General features: G+C 39.9%; 3 protein-coding genes across 3 annotated transcripts; all 3 read right to left on the bottom strand.

The window, feature by feature from the left end:
• Nucleotides 1-25: 25 nt before the first annotated feature.
• thoc6 (THO complex 6) lies at nt 26-3,991 on the bottom strand. Its single transcript, XM_057346012.1, has 13 exons — nt 3,865-3,991; nt 3,632-3,723; nt 3,420-3,484; nt 3,170-3,273; nt 3,009-3,046; nt 2,813-2,861; nt 2,613-2,684; nt 2,417-2,519; nt 2,273-2,322; nt 937-999; nt 606-716; nt 386-514; nt 26-238 (listed from the first exon to the last, which is right to left on the bottom strand). The coding sequence occupies exons 1-13, from the start codon at nt 3,877-3,879 to the stop codon at nt 158-160; spliced, it is 972 nt and encodes a 323-aa protein (XP_057201995.1). The 5' UTR covers nt 3,880-3,991; the 3' UTR covers nt 26-157.
• Nucleotides 3,992-4,448: 457 nt separating this feature from the next.
• Nucleotides 4,449-13,364, bottom strand: srrm2 (serine/arginine repetitive matrix 2). The gene is made up of 14 exons (XM_057346629.1): nt 13,176-13,364; nt 12,336-12,590; nt 12,097-12,192; nt 11,786-11,998; nt 11,247-11,333; nt 11,088-11,153; nt 10,579-10,608; nt 10,382-10,492; nt 10,115-10,247; nt 6,304-8,129; nt 5,529-6,224; nt 5,284-5,388; nt 5,060-5,170; nt 4,449-4,965 (listed from the first exon to the last, which is right to left on the bottom strand). The coding sequence occupies exons 2-14, from the start codon at nt 12,581-12,583 to the stop codon at nt 4,911-4,913; spliced, it is 3,777 nt and encodes a 1,258-aa protein (XP_057202612.1). The 5' UTR covers nt 12,584-12,590; nt 13,176-13,364; the 3' UTR covers nt 4,449-4,910.
• A 156-nt stretch (nt 13,365-13,520) lies between these two features.
• On the bottom strand, nt 13,521-16,963 carry mmp25a (matrix metallopeptidase 25a). Its single transcript, XM_057346542.1, has 10 exons — nt 16,636-16,963; nt 16,228-16,360; nt 15,940-16,111; nt 15,268-15,572; nt 14,996-15,175; nt 14,798-14,894; nt 14,653-14,732; nt 14,347-14,496; nt 13,975-14,253; nt 13,521-13,887 (listed from the first exon to the last, which is right to left on the bottom strand). The coding sequence occupies exons 1-10, from the start codon at nt 16,747-16,749 to the stop codon at nt 13,634-13,636; spliced, it is 1,764 nt and encodes a 587-aa protein (XP_057202525.1). The 5' UTR covers nt 16,750-16,963; the 3' UTR covers nt 13,521-13,633.
• Nucleotides 16,964-16,976: the final 13 nt, after the last annotated feature.

The following is a 16,976-nucleotide window of genomic DNA, read 5'->3' as shown; positions in this document are numbered from 1 at the left end:
GAAGACACACAGTCAAATATCCCAACGTATTCAAATAGTTTATTATAAAAATACATTGTTCAATTGTATTGTTGAAAAACATGACTTGGGGTTGGCATTTGCCAAAGAAGTCAGGATTCTATTTATTCAAATAGTAAAAAAAAGAGAGAAATACTGTTCAGAACGACAGAGAAAAAGCTCTGTAACTGAAGTTGGTAAAAACATCAATTTGGTGACTGCTGCCCCCTACTGTCATAACCTGAAAAATAAAAAAATGGGTGAATATTACAAACATTTTTTCATGACATCTTCACCATACAAGCAAATAATAGAGCATACTAAGTAAAAGTATAGCAATAAACGTTATAAAGTATAGTTTGATAGAACTATCATTATATGCTCCTACCCTGTGTTCAGTGTTTTTAAGATTGAGAGCCAGTGTGTTGAGTGATAAAGGAGTGCAGGGAATCTGAGCTTTAACTGTCCCTCCATGTAAACAGTGAGATACATTTGGCCCCTCACCTACCGCAAAAATCTGAAAACAAACAAAACAACATAGTTACTATACATATATTAAATCAAATGAGCACCATGTTTTGTTAATTAAATTAAACTGCAAATCTTACCAGGTCCTGGTAAAACACAGCTTCCCTTTGACAGCCAGGCAATGGGAAGACTGAGGTAGGAGACATAGACCGAAGGTGCCATAAAGAGAGAGAAGGCCCTCCGCCACATAGCTAAGAAGGAAACAGACAACAGCTTTATAACATTAGGGGCACTATGCCATTACAACCTAGCATACACATAGGGGCATTCCAGAGCAGATTATGAAGATTGTAAGTAAAGAATTTAAAAAACAATCATGTCAAAACACATGCCAAGTCAAACACGCATGAATAAAAGACAACGATTCCACTGTCTCTGCAGACCAATAAAAAAAAAAACATTCCAACTTACCATCCAATCAGAATCTGTGGCAAGACAGCTAATCCACTTCCCAAACTGTGGGCGTGCACATTCCTGACACACCATTCCAGAATGAGCGTCAAAGCAAGAACAAGTAGGAAAGTGGCAATAATGCATTGTTTTAGCTTTTGTATTATACATTGAAGGAAATAATTATTTGATCCCCTGCTGATTTTGTAAGTTTGCCTGCTTACAAAGAAATGAAGGGTCTATAATTTTTATGATAGGTTTATTTTAACTGATAGAGACAGAATATTTAAAAAAATCATGGGAACATTTTTTATATAAAGGTTATAATTGAGTTGCATTTCAGTCAGTGAAATAAGTATTTGATCCCCAAGCAAAACATAACTGCTTGGTGGAGAAACTCTTGTTGGCAAGCACAGAGGTCAGACATTTCTGATAGTTGGTCACCAGGTTTGCAAGTCCACTCCTCTGTAAATCTTTAAGGTTTCTTGGCTGTCGCTCAGCAAATTGGAGTTTTAGCCTCCTTCACAGATTTTCTATAGGACTAGGGTCTAAAGACTGGCTAGGACACTTAGCCCCGGTTTCACAGACAAGGTTTAAGACTAATCCCAGACTAAAATGAATTTTGAGCAGTCTTACCTGAAAATAACTTGCCCTGACATATCTTAAAATATATATTTTTTTCAAGATGCACATCAATAATGTTTTTTTCTACGGCATTTAAATAAAAGTGACTTAAATAGCCTAAATTAACCTAGCCTAAAAGGCATAGTCCTGGCTTAGGTTAAGCCTTGTCTGTGAAACCGGGCCCTAATGTGCTTCTCCTTAAGCCACTCTTTGGTTGTCTTGGCAATATGTTTTGGGTCTTTGTCATGTTAAAGGCACATCTTCAGTGATCTAGTTAAGGGGAGGAGGTTCTCGTCCAAGATTTTACGGTACACCGGTCCGTCCCTCAGCCCCTCCATGCGGTGAAGTCATCCTGTACCCGTAGCAGAGAAAAAGCCTAAAGCATAATGTTTCCAACACTGTGCTTCTCTGTAGGGATGGTGTACTTTCTTAAAGTGACAGGACTAATCTGCGGTCCATATAGGCACATAACCAATCTGTGGAGCCAGAATTCTTGCTGGTTGGTAGGGGATCAAATACTTATTTCACTGACTGAAATGCAAATCAATTTATAACCTTTATATAAATTTCCCTGATTTTTTGGTTGATATTTGGTTTCTATCAGTTAAAATAAACCCACCATAAAAATGATAGACCCTTCATTTCTTTGTAAGCAGGCAAACTTACAAAATCAGCAGGGGATCAAATAATTATCTCCCTCACTGTATATAACCACCACAAGTATGCATCTTACCTCATATTTGAACATTTCAATACAGTGAATTGGCCGATTTGTCCGACAGTCTAAAGGAGGGGTTATAATCATTATTTTTTTTTCATTTCATTTTCTCTGAAGGAAATAGGAGAAGTAGAAATAAATAAATAATAATTGACTGACCCCATATCCTCACAGCACCATCCTCTCCTCCAGAGAGTATCTCCCCTTCCCTCTCTCTAAAGCATAGGCAGTGAATGTAGTCAGTGTGACCCTTTAGTACTGACTGAGAATAATGCAGAAAATGTTATTTGTGAGATTTTACTGTGTTGTGTTGTAATGTAATGTAAACATTTTTTTATAGCTAACTGAGGTTAACCTTAAAGATGCCAGTCTCCATGTCCATGATGTGAATATTGTTGTCACCCCCTCCGACTATTAAACTGTTGTCCTGTAAAAAATAACAGGCATTAAAGTGACAAACAGTGTGATACAGAAATACACACAAATATATAATGATCTACAAATCTAGGAACATAAACTTATTTATGCGTGTATACAAATAGGTTCACCACAAACCTTTGGATTAATGATCATTGCATTAATCTCTGGAATTTCAAGACTAGTCCTGTTAGGAACGATAGTTTACATTCGGTTAGTATACACAGTAATGAAGGTCATAAACAAACAAAACAATTCTTATCTTCTGTTCGTTCCATCAGAATGTACATAGTATACGCAAGTCAGAATGATCAAATTAAAGACAATCTCTCACTCATAATTGGGTTTCCTTGTCCAGGTGGCTTTGGTACTCTGTGGGAAAATATATGCAAGATGTACAAGGTGTCTACAGTATTAATATGGACAAAAAGGCAGAAGATGCAGTATGAATTTTCCCCAGCCTAATAAACATTTCCTTAAGAACTGACTTTTCACCTTTTTAATGAGCTCCGCCCAACTCCAGGCCTTTATTTCTCCATTCCCAGTACTCAAGAGATGAGTATCAGTGGAAAGAAGAGAAAACACTGGACCATCATGGGCTAAGAGAGACAGAAAGGTATATGTCTTAATGGTCATGTCAATATTGATGTTTTGAATTCAGAAACAAAGGAAAATGCATTTGTGAGCTTGTTTTGGCTAGTAATCTGTAATCAAGTCCAAATTATTTGTTAGAAATGTGTCTAACCAGTAAAGTTAAGGATGGGCTTCTGACTCTTCTCTGATGTATCTGGACTCAGTGCAGCCGATAAACTGTGAATACGATAAAAGTTCTTCAAACATCACTTCTATCTAAACCAGCATTTATAAATATGCAAGAAATAGTAAAGGATGTTTTTACAAGCAACTGCTATAGAATACAATATGTGCTAGTACTGTATGTTTAGTTTGCTTTATCACCTAAACACCGCTATCTCTCCATAGTTATTACCCGCTGCAAGGAACCGACCGCAGGGAGAGAAACTCTGCGAGAACACGGACATATGCAGGAGCTAGAGAAAGATAACTGTGTTACTAACATCTTATATGATTTATCTGAACAAAACACTAGTCAGAGGTATTATGTGGACGACAGTGCCTACAGATTTTCTCGTTAAATGATTTAATAATTTGTTCTTATATTATATTGTTACCTCAACTGGACCCATCTTTTCGCAGTTGACAACACACCGATCAAATCAGAGAATTTTCAATGCAAAGCCTTTCCGTGTTGCTAGCGCTGCTAATTCAAACTCCGTCGCGTAAATGTGACGCAATACGCTTTCTTCCACACTGGCGCTAGACATTCACCATGGTTACCAGTTTCTGCCAAAACACGATGCCAACTACACTTCTGTTACTAATCGATGAGACATACTTACGAAAACTAGCCATGTTTTTCTGTTACAGTAATCATAGTTTAATCGTCAGTTTTAAATATTTCTCGTAAATCTGGTTATACAAATGGCAATCTCAAAAATAACATTTATTAAACCTTTTGCATAAACTTTCGCTTGGTTAGGGCGCTCCTTTAAGATTTTAGAAAATGCTGTTTTACTTTCTTAATTTTGTAAGTGGTAACTAATACCAAAGTGTAAATTGTTGTATTGAAGCGGAAACAATGTGGGGATATACAGTACCATTTTTTGTATGAATAATTTCTGTGTGCAAGTAGTTGGGTGTCATTTTGCTTTTCGAACTAAAGCTTTACTAGGACAAACAGAAGTTAAGAATGAAATATTGTACTGCCATTTTATTATTCAGAGTTTATTTCCACAATGAAACAAAAAGGAACAGACACTGTCCACATACATAGCAACAAAACACTGTCCATTCTGATCACCAAATGACAGACAATTACCTATATTCAGACCAATGTAGCAGACAGAAAAAAACTGGACATACTTGTGGTTTTGCGTGTGTGTACAATAATTGTCTAGCATCTGTTTGCACAGAGCTATCGGTGATATGTCAATTCAGGTTCAATGTCTGGTCTTGCACATTAATTACACGAATAAAAGTAAAAATAATCCTCCCCTTCCGGATGAGTTATAAAGAATCAGGATTTGAGAGACCTTCTGCTCCTAGTACTGGTGAAACAGTCACCACTGCAACAGGTCACATTTTCAGCCTATCCATTCTGAGATAATCTAGTCCTCCAAAGCCAAGACAACGAGTCCAGAAAACAAAAAGATGTTAACTATTTTCTCTGCTGATAGTCTGGAGATCTGCTTCTGGACTTCCTGCTTGTATTCCTGATCAGGCACAGAGAGAGGCAGACAGAGAATCAAGATTAGTGACGTAATAGAGATGAAACATAGCTGTTTATTTAAATGAATCTAAACCGACCGTCGAGAGGGTGAAGATTGTGCAGGTCTTTGTTGTCTTGCTGGAGGAGAATAACTGAGTGACCTTGAGTCTCTCAGTGAATCTGCTGGCACTCTCTTAGGACGCGGCGGACTGTAGAATGTAAAAAAATCAGACAATCTTTCAGAGAATGTAAATGGACGTTACATGATTTATGTGCTTAAAAAAACAAAAATGCTAGTTAATAGGCAGGTAAACTATTTGACCTTTTTTTCTGTTCTTGCTCACTTTCTGAAGAGGACGACGACGATGAAGCAGCTTTGCCTTTTGTTGTGTTACCAGAATCTTTATTTTTAATTGTTTTATCACCCCTGCAAGACCAAAACCAAGTCATTTGAAAAGAAAGCTTTAGATGTCAAAGTTTGACTTATGAAGTCATGATCATAGTCAAATGTAATCATATACCTGTATATGCAGCACGATAGACAGTTAATCAAATCATAGCATTTACCCTTTCCCTTTTTCTTCTTCCGAGTCAGAGCTGTCTGATGATGACGAGGATGATGAAGACGAGGACGAAGAGGATGAGGAGGAAGATGATGACGAAGAACTTGAGCTGCTTCTCCTTTTCTTCTGCTCTTCTGGTTTCCCATTCAATGCTTTCTTTCCTCTCGTTGACTGCTCAGTTTGTTGAGTCTGGTGCCGCTCATTAATTGATGATGGAGACTGGCCTTTCAATCTGTCACCTGGTGGATTCCTGCTTTGTGATTGGTTGGCAGTTGGTGACCTCGTACGGGCAGGAAGTTCACGGGAGGGAGAACGACGAACTGACTGATTGGAAGGGAGACGGCTCTCTCGAGGTGGGGAGAGGGGTGGATGTTTGGGGTTTCTTTCTGGTTGCGTGTTTCTTGCGCGTTCGTCACTTTCCCTTGATCTCTCTTTATCTGCATCTGTAGGCTTCGGCCCCTTCATTTGTCTTTGAGGAGAGGGTGAGGATGACGAGGATGAACTGGAAGAGGATGAAGAACGGCGTGGAGGAGTGGGATCTTTGGGCGGTGCTCTAGTCCTCTGCTCTCTCTCTCTTTCTCTGTCCTGTTCGCGTTGCCTTTCTCGGTCTCGATTCCTCCTCTCCTGCTCTCTCTGCCTTTCTCTTGACAAGGATCGGCTGCTTCTGCGTCGACGTACTGGAGAGGGTGAACGACGAGACCTGGGTAAAGAGAAACATTTATTAAACAGATGTTTTTGAGAGATTCAAGGGTTCTAAAAAAACAAGCAATTTTTCTAACCTAAAGAAAGGACTTTGTCTACGTGGACTCCTTGATCTGCTACTCCTTGTTCTTCTCTCCCTTGAACGCTCCCTAAATCTGTCCCTCTCTCTTGCTCTGAGGCGTTCCCGGCTGCGGTCCCGTCGAGGAGAGGATGAGTTGCGTGGTGAGGGTCTCCTCGCGCCTCGTCTTGGGCTGGGAGAACGAGAGCGTGCTGGATCCTGGTACTGTCGTGGTGGTGTACGTTTCGGCGAGGGCCGAGATGCAGCGTTCCTGAGCTGTGACACTTCCTTTCTCTTCTGGTCACTCTGTCGATCCCGTCCTCTGCCAGATGAGGGGCGTGAGGGTTCTCGTTCCAGGTCCGATGGGCTGTATCGCTCACCCCCTCTGAGCCTCTCAGGTTCTTTGATTTGAGATGTCTCTTCTGAAGGCGAGAACCTGCCTCTACCTCTCTGAGGGGGTGAAGGAGGTGGGCTAGAGCTTTCGGTAGGGGTGTACCTCTCTTTCCCACGATCCCTATCTTTTTCAGATTGACTGAACCTTTGAATTGCTGTGGATGGAGGTGGCCTCCTTTCTCTCTCCATGTCCCTCTTTCTCTTATCCACATCGTCATTTTTTCTCTTAGGTTCAGGAGGTGAGCTCTGCAGCTTCCTGTTCTCATCACTTTCTCTGGCCTCCTTTTCTCGGCGTGCAATGGCTTGAGCAATGACAGCATGAGGGACTGATTTGGCAACATTACTCTTGTCTTTTGAGCTTTTCTTTTTCTCATCATCAGAGGATGAAGATGAGGACGACGATGAGGAAGATGATGAGCTGTCACTGTCGCTGTCACTGCTGCTGCTGCTGCTGCTACTACTGCTGCTGCTGCTGCTGCTGCTGCTACTGCTAACAGCTTTAGCTTTGTCTTTCTTTCCAGGCTTTTCTACCTGTTTCTCCTTTTGGTCTCGATCTCTATCCAAAGGACTCAGTTCCTGAGCTCTTACCTGCCTCCTGTCCTCCTCCATTCTCCTGTCTTTTCTCTCTCTCTCCTGCACCTCCCGCTCTGACTCACTTCCTCTGGCACCTCGTCGGTCCTCTGACTGATTGCTAGAGAACTTCCTGTCAGATCTGGACATCTCCTCTATCCTGGCATCACCATAACGGTTTCTCTCTTTCTCTCTGTCACTCTCTCTGCCTTTTCTACTAGCTTCTTCCTTCATCTCCTCCTGCTTTCTTCTCTCCTGTTCATGATCTCGCTCTTTTTGTCTTCCGTTAGAGTAAGGCGAGTGCTTGGCAGGAGAGCTGGAGTCTCCAGATCGGGTTCTTTGCCTTTCCTGTCCTTGATCGCTCTTTCGACTAGATGTGTCTCTATCACTATTCCTCTGTCTCCCTCTTAAACTATCTGCAGGAACCCTCAGAGAAGCTGCTCTCTTCTCTCCACTGTGTCTTCTCGTTCGGTCCTTCTGTGGAGAAGGAGACCGGGATGTGGATGACTCTTGTCTTTTTTGACTTGTGACATTTTTTCTATCGTCCACATTTCTTTGCCTTCTGTCTCTGTGCTGTTCAGGAGATGGAGATGCTGAGTCGTGTCTTTTCCTTTGGGAGGGTTTCTCTCTCTCCTCACCCTTTTGTCTTGTGTCCCGCTGCTGTTTCCGCAGTGGAGACGGAGATGAGGAATCATGTCGTCTCATTGGAGGAGGTTTCTCGAGCTCTACACTCCGTTGTCTTCTGTCTCTCTGCTGCTTTCGTGGTGGAGATGTAGATGAGGAGTCCTGTCGTTTTTGCTGAGACTTTTCTTGTACTTGCTGCCGTTCTCGGTCTTTGTCTCTTCTGTTGGGCTCAGGGGTTCTTGAGCGTCTTGGTGACCTCTAAGGTTGGAGCAGACAAAGAATTCATAAGCTTTAAAGGGGTCATATGGTGCGAACACATGTTTTTCTGTGTCTTTGGTGTGTTATATGCCCATGCATGTATTAGACACGTAAAATTGCAAAAATTAAAGTGTCGGAACAAAAGAAGCATTCTATCTAAAAGCAAATACTGACCCAGACCGGCCTGAAACGCCTCGTTTAACCACACCCCCACAAATCCACATCAGTTCGTGGTATGATTTGACTAAGACCGCCCAAATGTATACGCAAGTAAGGTGGGCGTACCTGTCAGTACAATTGCTTTGGAACCTGATGTTCCAAATATGGTAAGAGGCGTTAAGGTCCATTCAGATTGCGGGAGATGCGAAAAAGCAAAACGAATACCCGACAAACCAAGTTTTCATATCAACGACGAAACGAATGTTCGCTTCTATTTGACGCCCGCACGTTAGATGGCGCTGATGGAGAATACATTTCACGCCAAAACATTAGGTGGCGCTTAACCGCTATTTAGGCTTCAGCTGCTGAGAAGAAGAAAAGCTTAAAGCGTAGCAATACAGGCTACTAGTACGGTTTGCTTTACCTACTTACAACAGCAGAACAAGAAATGGATTTCTCCAGCAGCAGCGAAGATGAGTTTGTTTTTTGCCTGAATGAGCAAAGGAAGAGAAAAAGACGATATTGGGTTCACCATTTTCTTGAGAAGGGCACTTTGAGTTTAATAGATTTATCCAGGAGTTAAAGCTGTACCACGATCGTTTTCATCGTTACTTCAGGACGATGGTCTGGGGGTTAATTAGTTACCAAACGGCATTTGCATTGCAGCTGTACTATTTAAACAGTTGTAAAATATGTGTACACTTGACTTGGCTTGCAGAGCAGTGCAGTGTTGGCTTGCTCACCGGGAGACTGCATTTATTTATTTATTTATTCATTTATTTATTAGATATTATTTATTATAATGATCTTGCTTGGTCTATAAACACCATGCACTGTGCTGTGTTTTACCTTTCTGTGTTTTTCTTATTTGCTCCTGTAAAGCTGCTTTGGAACAATGCACATTGTGAAAAGCGCTATATAAATAAAATTGAATTGAATTGAATTGATGTTTGTTTACATGTGCCTGTGCTTTCTACCTACAAGCAAAACTGACTTTTACTGGTACCGCCAATATATTTGTAATATCCCATACTACAACATAACATGTGAATTGTATTCATATGAAAGATTATATATATATATCAGTTTATACTTTTATATTTGAATGCCACCTCAAATTATGCCACAGAAGTTCTTTTTTGTCCTGGTTTTTGTAGTCGCTGTGACTTTTTTCAAAAAGTTCTGTCTGTTCTGACACCAACGACAGTAACATCTCGACATCCATTCTCTCACAACAGCTTTCTGAGCCTTTAGCGCCCCCGCGTGCCCTCAGTGGCTTTAGGCGCGTGTGTAAAATGCTCGATTCTTATTAGACAGTCCGTTTCTTCGCTTTGCGAATGGGGAAAGATTCGTCGCAGTAGACGAAAAAAAAAACTTCGCTTTTTCGACATGCGGATATTCGCGGTCTATATGAAAGGCTTCATAAGAATCTATTGTTTTTGTTCTAGAACGTTATCGCGACGAGCATTCACACCGAATATTCGCGGGCAATCTGAACGGGACTTTACATTTCCATCACACACTTGCAGTATTCGACCAATAACTACGCAACGGTTAACTGGCTAATCATAGCACACCTCGCTTTTCAGAGCGATGAGCTTTGTTAAAAATCTGCACGTTTCAGAGAGGCGGGGCAAAGAGGAGATACAAACATGCACGGTATGTGGAAAAACTGCTTTTTTTAACCTTAAATCTGGTAAACACATTGCATTACATCTAAAACAAACGATAACATTCGTTTTAGCCGTATCATATGACCCCTTTAACACAAATACAGTTTGGATGTGACAGATTTACAGCTGAGACAGCTTAGGTAAACGCATTACCTCACGGATTTCCATCCTTTTTGGAATTTCCTCACTGTGGCCACACTGCCTTCTGTCAGGGGATCTACCTTTCCTTTTCTCTTCAGCACGCGGGTCAGATTTATTCTGCTGTTTCCGTCTCTGAGGGGACTGACTAAAAAAATAAAAAGCATGCATATTATGGATGCACCACGTGTGGTCCAGTGTCCAGGGTTTTCAAAAAGCTGAACTAACATAAGAAAAAGCCCCTTTCATGTGTGTCAGTGAAATATGTGTGTTCCCCGATACCTGCAAGCCGGGCTGGAGGATCTACTCTGACGCTTTTGGCTCTTACTGGGAGGAGTCTCATTTTCACTCCTTTTCCTCTTTCTCCTGGATGCTTCTTTGTCATCTGATGAACTGTTATGAGACAGAAATGATAACATTTTTATATATATAACCACACAGCCACACACATTGCTGTCACAAGAGGAGGAAAAACGTACCTCTCAGTGTCACTCTTCGCTGACTCCTCCCTAAAATAAAACGTATACTTGTTAATTCAGCTGTTTAAAAAGACATTCAAACTAATCTTTTATAGTGGTTATATCTTTGAATATCTGAAATAAATATCTAGAAAAGAATAAGCTGTGTTGCCTCAGCATCTTGCAAACCATGCACAATTTTTGTCACACTTTCTAAATGGTGTGTGAAATGTATTACATTTTTTTATCAAACAGTCTTTAATGTATATCAGACAAATATAGCACACATGTTGGCGAACACTATGTACACTTTTTGTCCAAAGATCATGCACAAATGAATACATATTTTTTCTTTTGAGAAGCATTTTAATAAAGCATTATATACTAGATAAGTCATGTTTTCATGGACACTTTAACAGCAGACATCCTAAAGTGTAGTTAGGCATCTTAGTTTTACCTTCATTTCTCTTTGATTACAGAGTCAAACCACAATTGTTTTACAAAAGTAAAAGGAAAATATTAAATGAAACCTTTTCTTTTTCTTCTTTTTGTCTTTTTTCTTCTCCCGTTGAGGGGATGGTGAGGGGCTTTCAGAGCTATATAAGCGGAAAAATGTGTATAGTAATATTCTGCACTTTAAACCAATAACAAAAAAATACATTAAAAAAAAAAGTTATACTAAAGTTTACCTTTCTCTACTTTTGTTTTTCTTTCTTTTTTTCTTCCGGCTCTTTTTTTGATCAGGAGATGAATTTGAGTCATCAGACTCAATCATCCTGAGAAATAATGAAGATTTATTAGGATCCCAGTGCAAGCTTTATTTTCCAACAACACATTACTGTGTTGTCAGTAATGTAAGAAATAAGCATATTTTAATAAAAATGAAATTAACAACAAGTAACTGAAAAACAACAACAAAAGATGACAAAATTAATTGTTTTGTCTCAATATGCAAACCAGTAATGTTTTTTCCAAGGCATTTTTATAAAAGCCACTCAAATACCTTTAAAAAAATTAATGAAAAATTAAAATATAACTAAGCCATAGTGCTGGCTTTAGCTAAGTTTACACAGGACAAAAATGCATAAGGCAAATAAAAATACATAAATGCAACACAGGCCTGTGCAACACAAAATTCTATAAAAAAAAGGCTGAAGTCTCCAACAGCACACCATCTAATGCCAATGTCCTTAAACGTCCTTGCTAACTTATCTGTCCATCGACTCACTTGTATTTCTGCTGCTGTTGCTTCTCTCTTTCCAGTCTCTCATGTTGCTTCTCTCTTTCCAGTCTCTCCTGCTCCCTCTTCTCTTTCTCTCGCTCCTTCCGTTCAGGATGAAAGGACGAGCCGTCGACATAGTCAGAGCTGATGCCGAATGCCTCTCTCAAACGGTCATTCTTTTGCTGGTTAGCAGCCGCAAGAGCATGAGTTTCAGTTACACTGTTTAAGAATGGAAGGAGCATAAAAAAACATTTAAGTGGCATCATGGCAAAACTGAATGTCTACTTAAACTTTGAATGCACATCAGCAGCACTCACGCAGGCCTCTCTGTTGAAGGAGGCTGAGGTTCTTGTTTTTCTTGCAACATCATACGAAAGGTGTTGACCTTCTCCTCAATCTCCTCTGCTGAGTACCTGCCACACAGAATAGAAATGTCTCTCTTATAATAGAATAAACAGAAAAAGACCTGGACTGCATGCATAGTTAGTGCTATGCATGCAGTCCATTAACACTCAGCAGATCTAAAGAGAATTTGTCGTATATTCTCTCTTCTTACCCCTGCTCCTCCATCATGTCCTGCAGCTCAGCACATTTCACCTCCAGCTGCCTCTTCTTCTGGTGCTCCAGGATTTCAGCGTTAGGTTGTCTGTTCAGCTGGCTCTCCAGTCTCTCTCTATCCTTCTCATCCCTCTCTCCTCCGCGCTCATCTCTGTTCCGCTTCACGCGTATGCTGGACAGGTTCTTCTGAACGTAGCCATTAGTGCCACTGCCTCGCGGCGTGGTGAGTCCGATACCATTATACATTTCTGCTCTAGGTGGGTAAAAATAACATAAGAAGCACTTTACTCACAACTCACATACTTTTTATTATTTTTTTTATTTTACGACTAAAATAATGGACAATATCCATTGACAAAGACCAAATATGATCTGTTGCTAAAATAGAGATTCTCAGTAAACAATTACTCAAAAATCAACCCAGACGTTTAACGTTACCTTCCGCACTCAAGCATGAATCACATCAACTAACGTTAACTGGCCAACGAACTGCCAAGTTTAACAAACGGCCCTAATGTTGTCCAATACGTGCCGGAGGTGTATTGTACGCGGTAAGCAGTTCACTAAATTTTGAAGACTCAAATCAGTAACAGGCTAAGGCCTTCCTTCCTGCTAATGCTACTTCAATACTATTGTCTGTTGATTCTAATTCATTTAAGAGTTAACTAAACACAGCCCTGGCCTGACCAACGCTATATTAGGAAAAGTGTCCATCTGCGTAGCAACATTTTAGCTCGTTTAAGTGCGCTGATTTTATCCTGGATGCTAACAAGTCATTTCACAGCGCATGCAGCATGCTAACCAGTCATTCTGCTGCTGAAACGTGTGTGTTACGTACCTCGGTGATTCCCGCTGAGGGCGAAAACAAAAGGAGAACCTTCACAGGCCAAAGACCGGGCACCTACAGCAAACCAAACCGAAATTCACAGGTTCTATGTCAAACAACTTCTGTAAAACAAAACGATGTGCGCAACGTTGGCTAGAATGAACAGTATCGCTCAAGGTGACGTCATCGCGACCGTCTCGCGATAATGTTCGGGGAATGACTTGTGGAGACTACAGTTCCCACAAGTCCTTGGAAACTCAGATTTGTGCAGTTTTTCAATTATTTGTTTGAGTCTGAATTTAAAGTCTGAATTTGTTGAAAGTCTGAATTTAAAAACAAACAACGCTTTTGTTTGAAAGTATACCATTTATTTAATTTATTAAAAAAAACAAGTCTACTATAACATTTTCCCTACATCAAACTTAGAAATCGACATCACCAAAACTGATTTTATTAGGAAAGTACTGTAATCAGCACAATAAATGAAGCAAAATAAAAATCATGATTATCGAATGTAAAACAGTTGAAAAAGCATGATTTATAGCCGCTGTGTTGTGAGCACAACAACAATTTTCATCTTCTCTGGGTGTCTCAGGTGTGTGAGCCGAAATGACATCACATTTCATCCAGTCAGCAGCAATGGACTTTGGGGAAGCAGATTCCTGGTCCAGTCCTCCTCTTTTTATTATCCAGTAATTTGTGTCTTTAAAGAAGTATGTATTACCTGTGGGACATTTGGATACAACTTATTCAGTTGGTTTTGAGATTAAAAAAGACATAAAAACATATTTTTATAAATAACACCTCTTACCATCTAAAAATCCAACAATATCATCAGGGTGGGAAGGCATTCCCCAGACAGAGGCTGATTTAGGGTACCCTTCCTCAAGTTTCCTCTCTGTTCCTGTTTCATCAAACCTCCAGTACTCCCCACCACTAAACAGGTAGGTTTTCCCATTGTGTGGCCACACAAATACTGCCTCAACTCTCTCCGGAACCTCTCCAGAAGAAGTGTATAAACCCCAATCTGCAAGTGGTCGTGGGTACCCAGGTAGGGATACTGTGTTTTTAAATAACCAGTACTTATTACCTGAAAGAAAGAAAAAATAAAGGAGCCCCCTACTTTAAACATCAGCAAATAATGACGTGCCTATATGCTCTCTCTTTTCTTTTTTCCTCTTACCAACAAAGAACACAATATATCCATCTCTTCTCTCATATACTGCATCAACATGGTTCATTTCTGGAGGCAAACCGATCCAGAAGTTGTGGATCAGAGCTGGATTCATGGACATTAGTGACCCTGATTGATGCACCCTCCAAAAGTGTTGACCTGATAGTGTGGGTGGATGAGGAAGAGGTTGGAAAAAAACAATACGAGAGCAGTTGTAGATTTTCTTTCACTTTTATGTTTGAACTTTTTTGAAGGTATTGTTGGTGCATAAATAATACATATATATATATATTTTGCCTGAAATCCCTGCCATACCTCTAAAGAAGAAAACCTCCGCTCTAATGTTACCAATAGCATCATAACCTCCCTGACATCGATCGGTGGATGTGGGAAAGCTGGTAAAAAACAAAAGTGTTAGAAACATGTAGAGAACTCTAAAAATGATCATAATGTTACTTACTGATGAGTGGGATGTGGAAGAGGAGAGATTGGGAAGTGAGGCATATTGGTTGTATGTGTAGCAACAGACGGAGAAGGAATATAATCCTGTCCTTTTCCTGTATGGCAGACAAAAAGGAGCCAGCATCATACATTAGGCATGTTTATTTGATAAAAATAGGCATTCTGATTTATAAAGTACACAAGATTTAGGAAGTACCATAGAGGGCCTGTATTCCCAGTATGTCATCAGAGGATAATGTATAGCTACGCATGTCCCCCACGGGACCATAGTAATAAGGCTTCATAATGGAGACATTGGAGGACGAGTGCATTAGACCTAATGCATGACCAAACTCATGTACAGCAACTGTAAATAAATCCGAGTTGCTGCTCCATTCTGTAGGAAAAGATAATGTTTGGAAACTCTTTCTAACTGTGTTTCGCTTTGTAATGACGTGGGAAAATACATATATCATGGATTTTATTTACCGCCATAGCTCCAACTCTCTCCATCATCAAAGTGCGTGTCACCTGCAAGGTCTCCCTTTCCTGGGAAAAATGCATGTGCTAGCGTGCCACCTTTACCATCGAAAGCATATCCATCCTCATGGTAGCCAGTGGCAAAGGTAATGTTGATGTCTATCTGTGGTGATGGGCCATATGAAGAGGGGTCGAATCTGTGGAAACGCAAAGGTGTGACATCACTCCATACCTTGAGGGCATAGCTCAAAATGAGCCTCACCAGTCTTGGGTGTAGAGTAGGAGACATGGACGAGGAAGGAAAATTGTGCACGCTGAGGAAAATAAGCAAGAGATGTGGAATTGTTGGTCATGAATATTCTGGAGAACATTACATTTTTATTTAATAATAAATAAAATTTTAGTGTCTATTTACTTTTTTATTGTCAAAAATTAATTGACATTCATTGAAATTTGGTTATAGAAATACTATCTGGGTATGTGGCCAGCAATTATTCTGTGTACAGCAATAGATTTTCATAGTAAAGCTTTTAATACACTATTATATTTTTAATACATGCACTATTAATAGTATTTACCAAAAATGCCCAGAGTAATAATGCTTTCAACACTTATGGATATTTCTTTGTGTGGTTTGATCAAACCTTCATCAAACAACTTATATATTAAATATAACAACACCTCCATGTGATGTCAGTCTTATCCCAGCTCAGTCCTGTCAGAGTGTATCTCCCCATGTTTCCTCCATCTCTTGAAAAGACTCTTTCAGTCTTTTCTTTTACCAGTTCTTCAGAGCTGATGAAGTCTGGGAGAGAGCATCGAGGTCTGGCCATCAACTCTAGAGTGGGTTGATCTAAAGTTCAACAAAAGTGGAATCAGCTAACAGCAGATGCAGAAATGCCATGATGTGCATACTGTTTTTGATCTGAAACAGGGTTAAAAGTATGAGCCTGAAAAAAAATATGTTACCCAATTTCCCAGTCTGTTCAATACCAGCGAAATGCTGCATTTTACGAAGAGACTCTTCAATGATCTTCTTGGTCTGAAGTTGACCAATAATAGATTCTGGAGATGGCAAATACCCATATCGAATCAACCAGTCCTACAAACATGAACGTATGTGTCATGGGGACCTTCCATAGACATTATGGTTTTTACATTACAATAAAGAGGTACTACCGACTTACAACATTTTTACAATTTAAATGGGGACCAAAAAAAGTAAAACAATTTATATATCTTTATGGGGACAATTGCAACGCTGTATATGAAGTAGGCCATAACCTTTTAGCAGGAATACTAATAATGTTTTCGAATTATATATGTAGAATTGGGTTATGTTTTTTTATTTTATGTAGAGATTTGAAATATTCTTACCACTCCTTGTGCGTATTGATCTTGCAGTCGCGCAGGTCGCGCACTCACAACGCTGAGAAACGCCGCACAGATTGTTATTGTAAAAACTGTCCCACTGCTCAAAACTGCTGTCATGGTTTTTCAGTATATTACATCCACGAAATACATGTACCTACAGCTATCAACAGTGCATCATAAAAAACATCTAGCACAATTTAAACAGCAATACTGCGCATCTATAAAAAATACGTAAGAGATAATATTTTGCTCATCCACACATGAATTCTTCTTTCAAGTTTGTTTCATCTATGCAGTAACGTTTCAGATTACTTCCCAAGAGGCTGGGTGTTGGTTTAATCAAT

Source organism: Triplophysa rosa, linkage group LG11, assembly GCF_024868665.1.
Source record: "Triplophysa rosa linkage group LG11, Trosa_1v2, whole genome shotgun sequence".
In the NCBI taxonomy this organism is placed as follows: domain Eukaryota; kingdom Metazoa; phylum Chordata; class Actinopteri; order Cypriniformes; family Nemacheilidae; genus Triplophysa; species Triplophysa rosa.
This window is presented reverse-complemented; position numbering and strand designations above follow the sequence as displayed.

Bases quoted from the DNA above. Each gene is read 5' to 3' on its own strand.
- thoc6 (XM_057346012.1), bottom strand. The intron at 2,520-2,612 runs GTTAACCTCAGT...CATTATTCTCAG, and splicing joins TGGAGACTGGCATCTTTAAG to TCAGTACTAAAGGGTCACAC. The intron at 515-605 runs GTAAGATTTGCA...GTTTGTTTTCAG, and splicing joins CTGTGTTTTACCAGGACCTG to ATTTTTGCGGTAGGTGAGGG.
- mmp25a (XM_057346542.1), bottom strand. From the start codon at position 16,749: ATGACAGCAGTTTTGAGCAGTGGGACAGTTTTTACAATAACAATCTGT. The intron at 15,573-15,939 runs GTGTTGTTATAT...TATTTTCCTCAG, and splicing joins AAGACTGACATCACATGGAG to CGTGCACAATTTTCCTTCCT. The intron at 14,254-14,346 runs GTAAGAGGAAAA...TCTTTCTTTCAG, and splicing joins ATATATTGTGTTCTTTGTTG to GTAATAAGTACTGGTTATTT.
- srrm2 (XM_057346629.1), bottom strand. From the start codon at position 12,583: ATGTATAATGGTATCGGACTCACCACGCCGCGAGGCAGTGGCACTAAT. The intron at 10,609-11,087 runs GTTTCATTTAAT...GTTTTATTTTAG, and splicing joins AAAAAGAAGAAAAAGAAAAG to GGAGGAGTCAGCGAAGAGTG. The intron at 5,389-5,528 runs GTAAATGCTATG...TTGGTCTTGCAG, and splicing joins GAAGAAGAAAAAGGGAAAGG to GGGTGATAAAACAATTAAAA.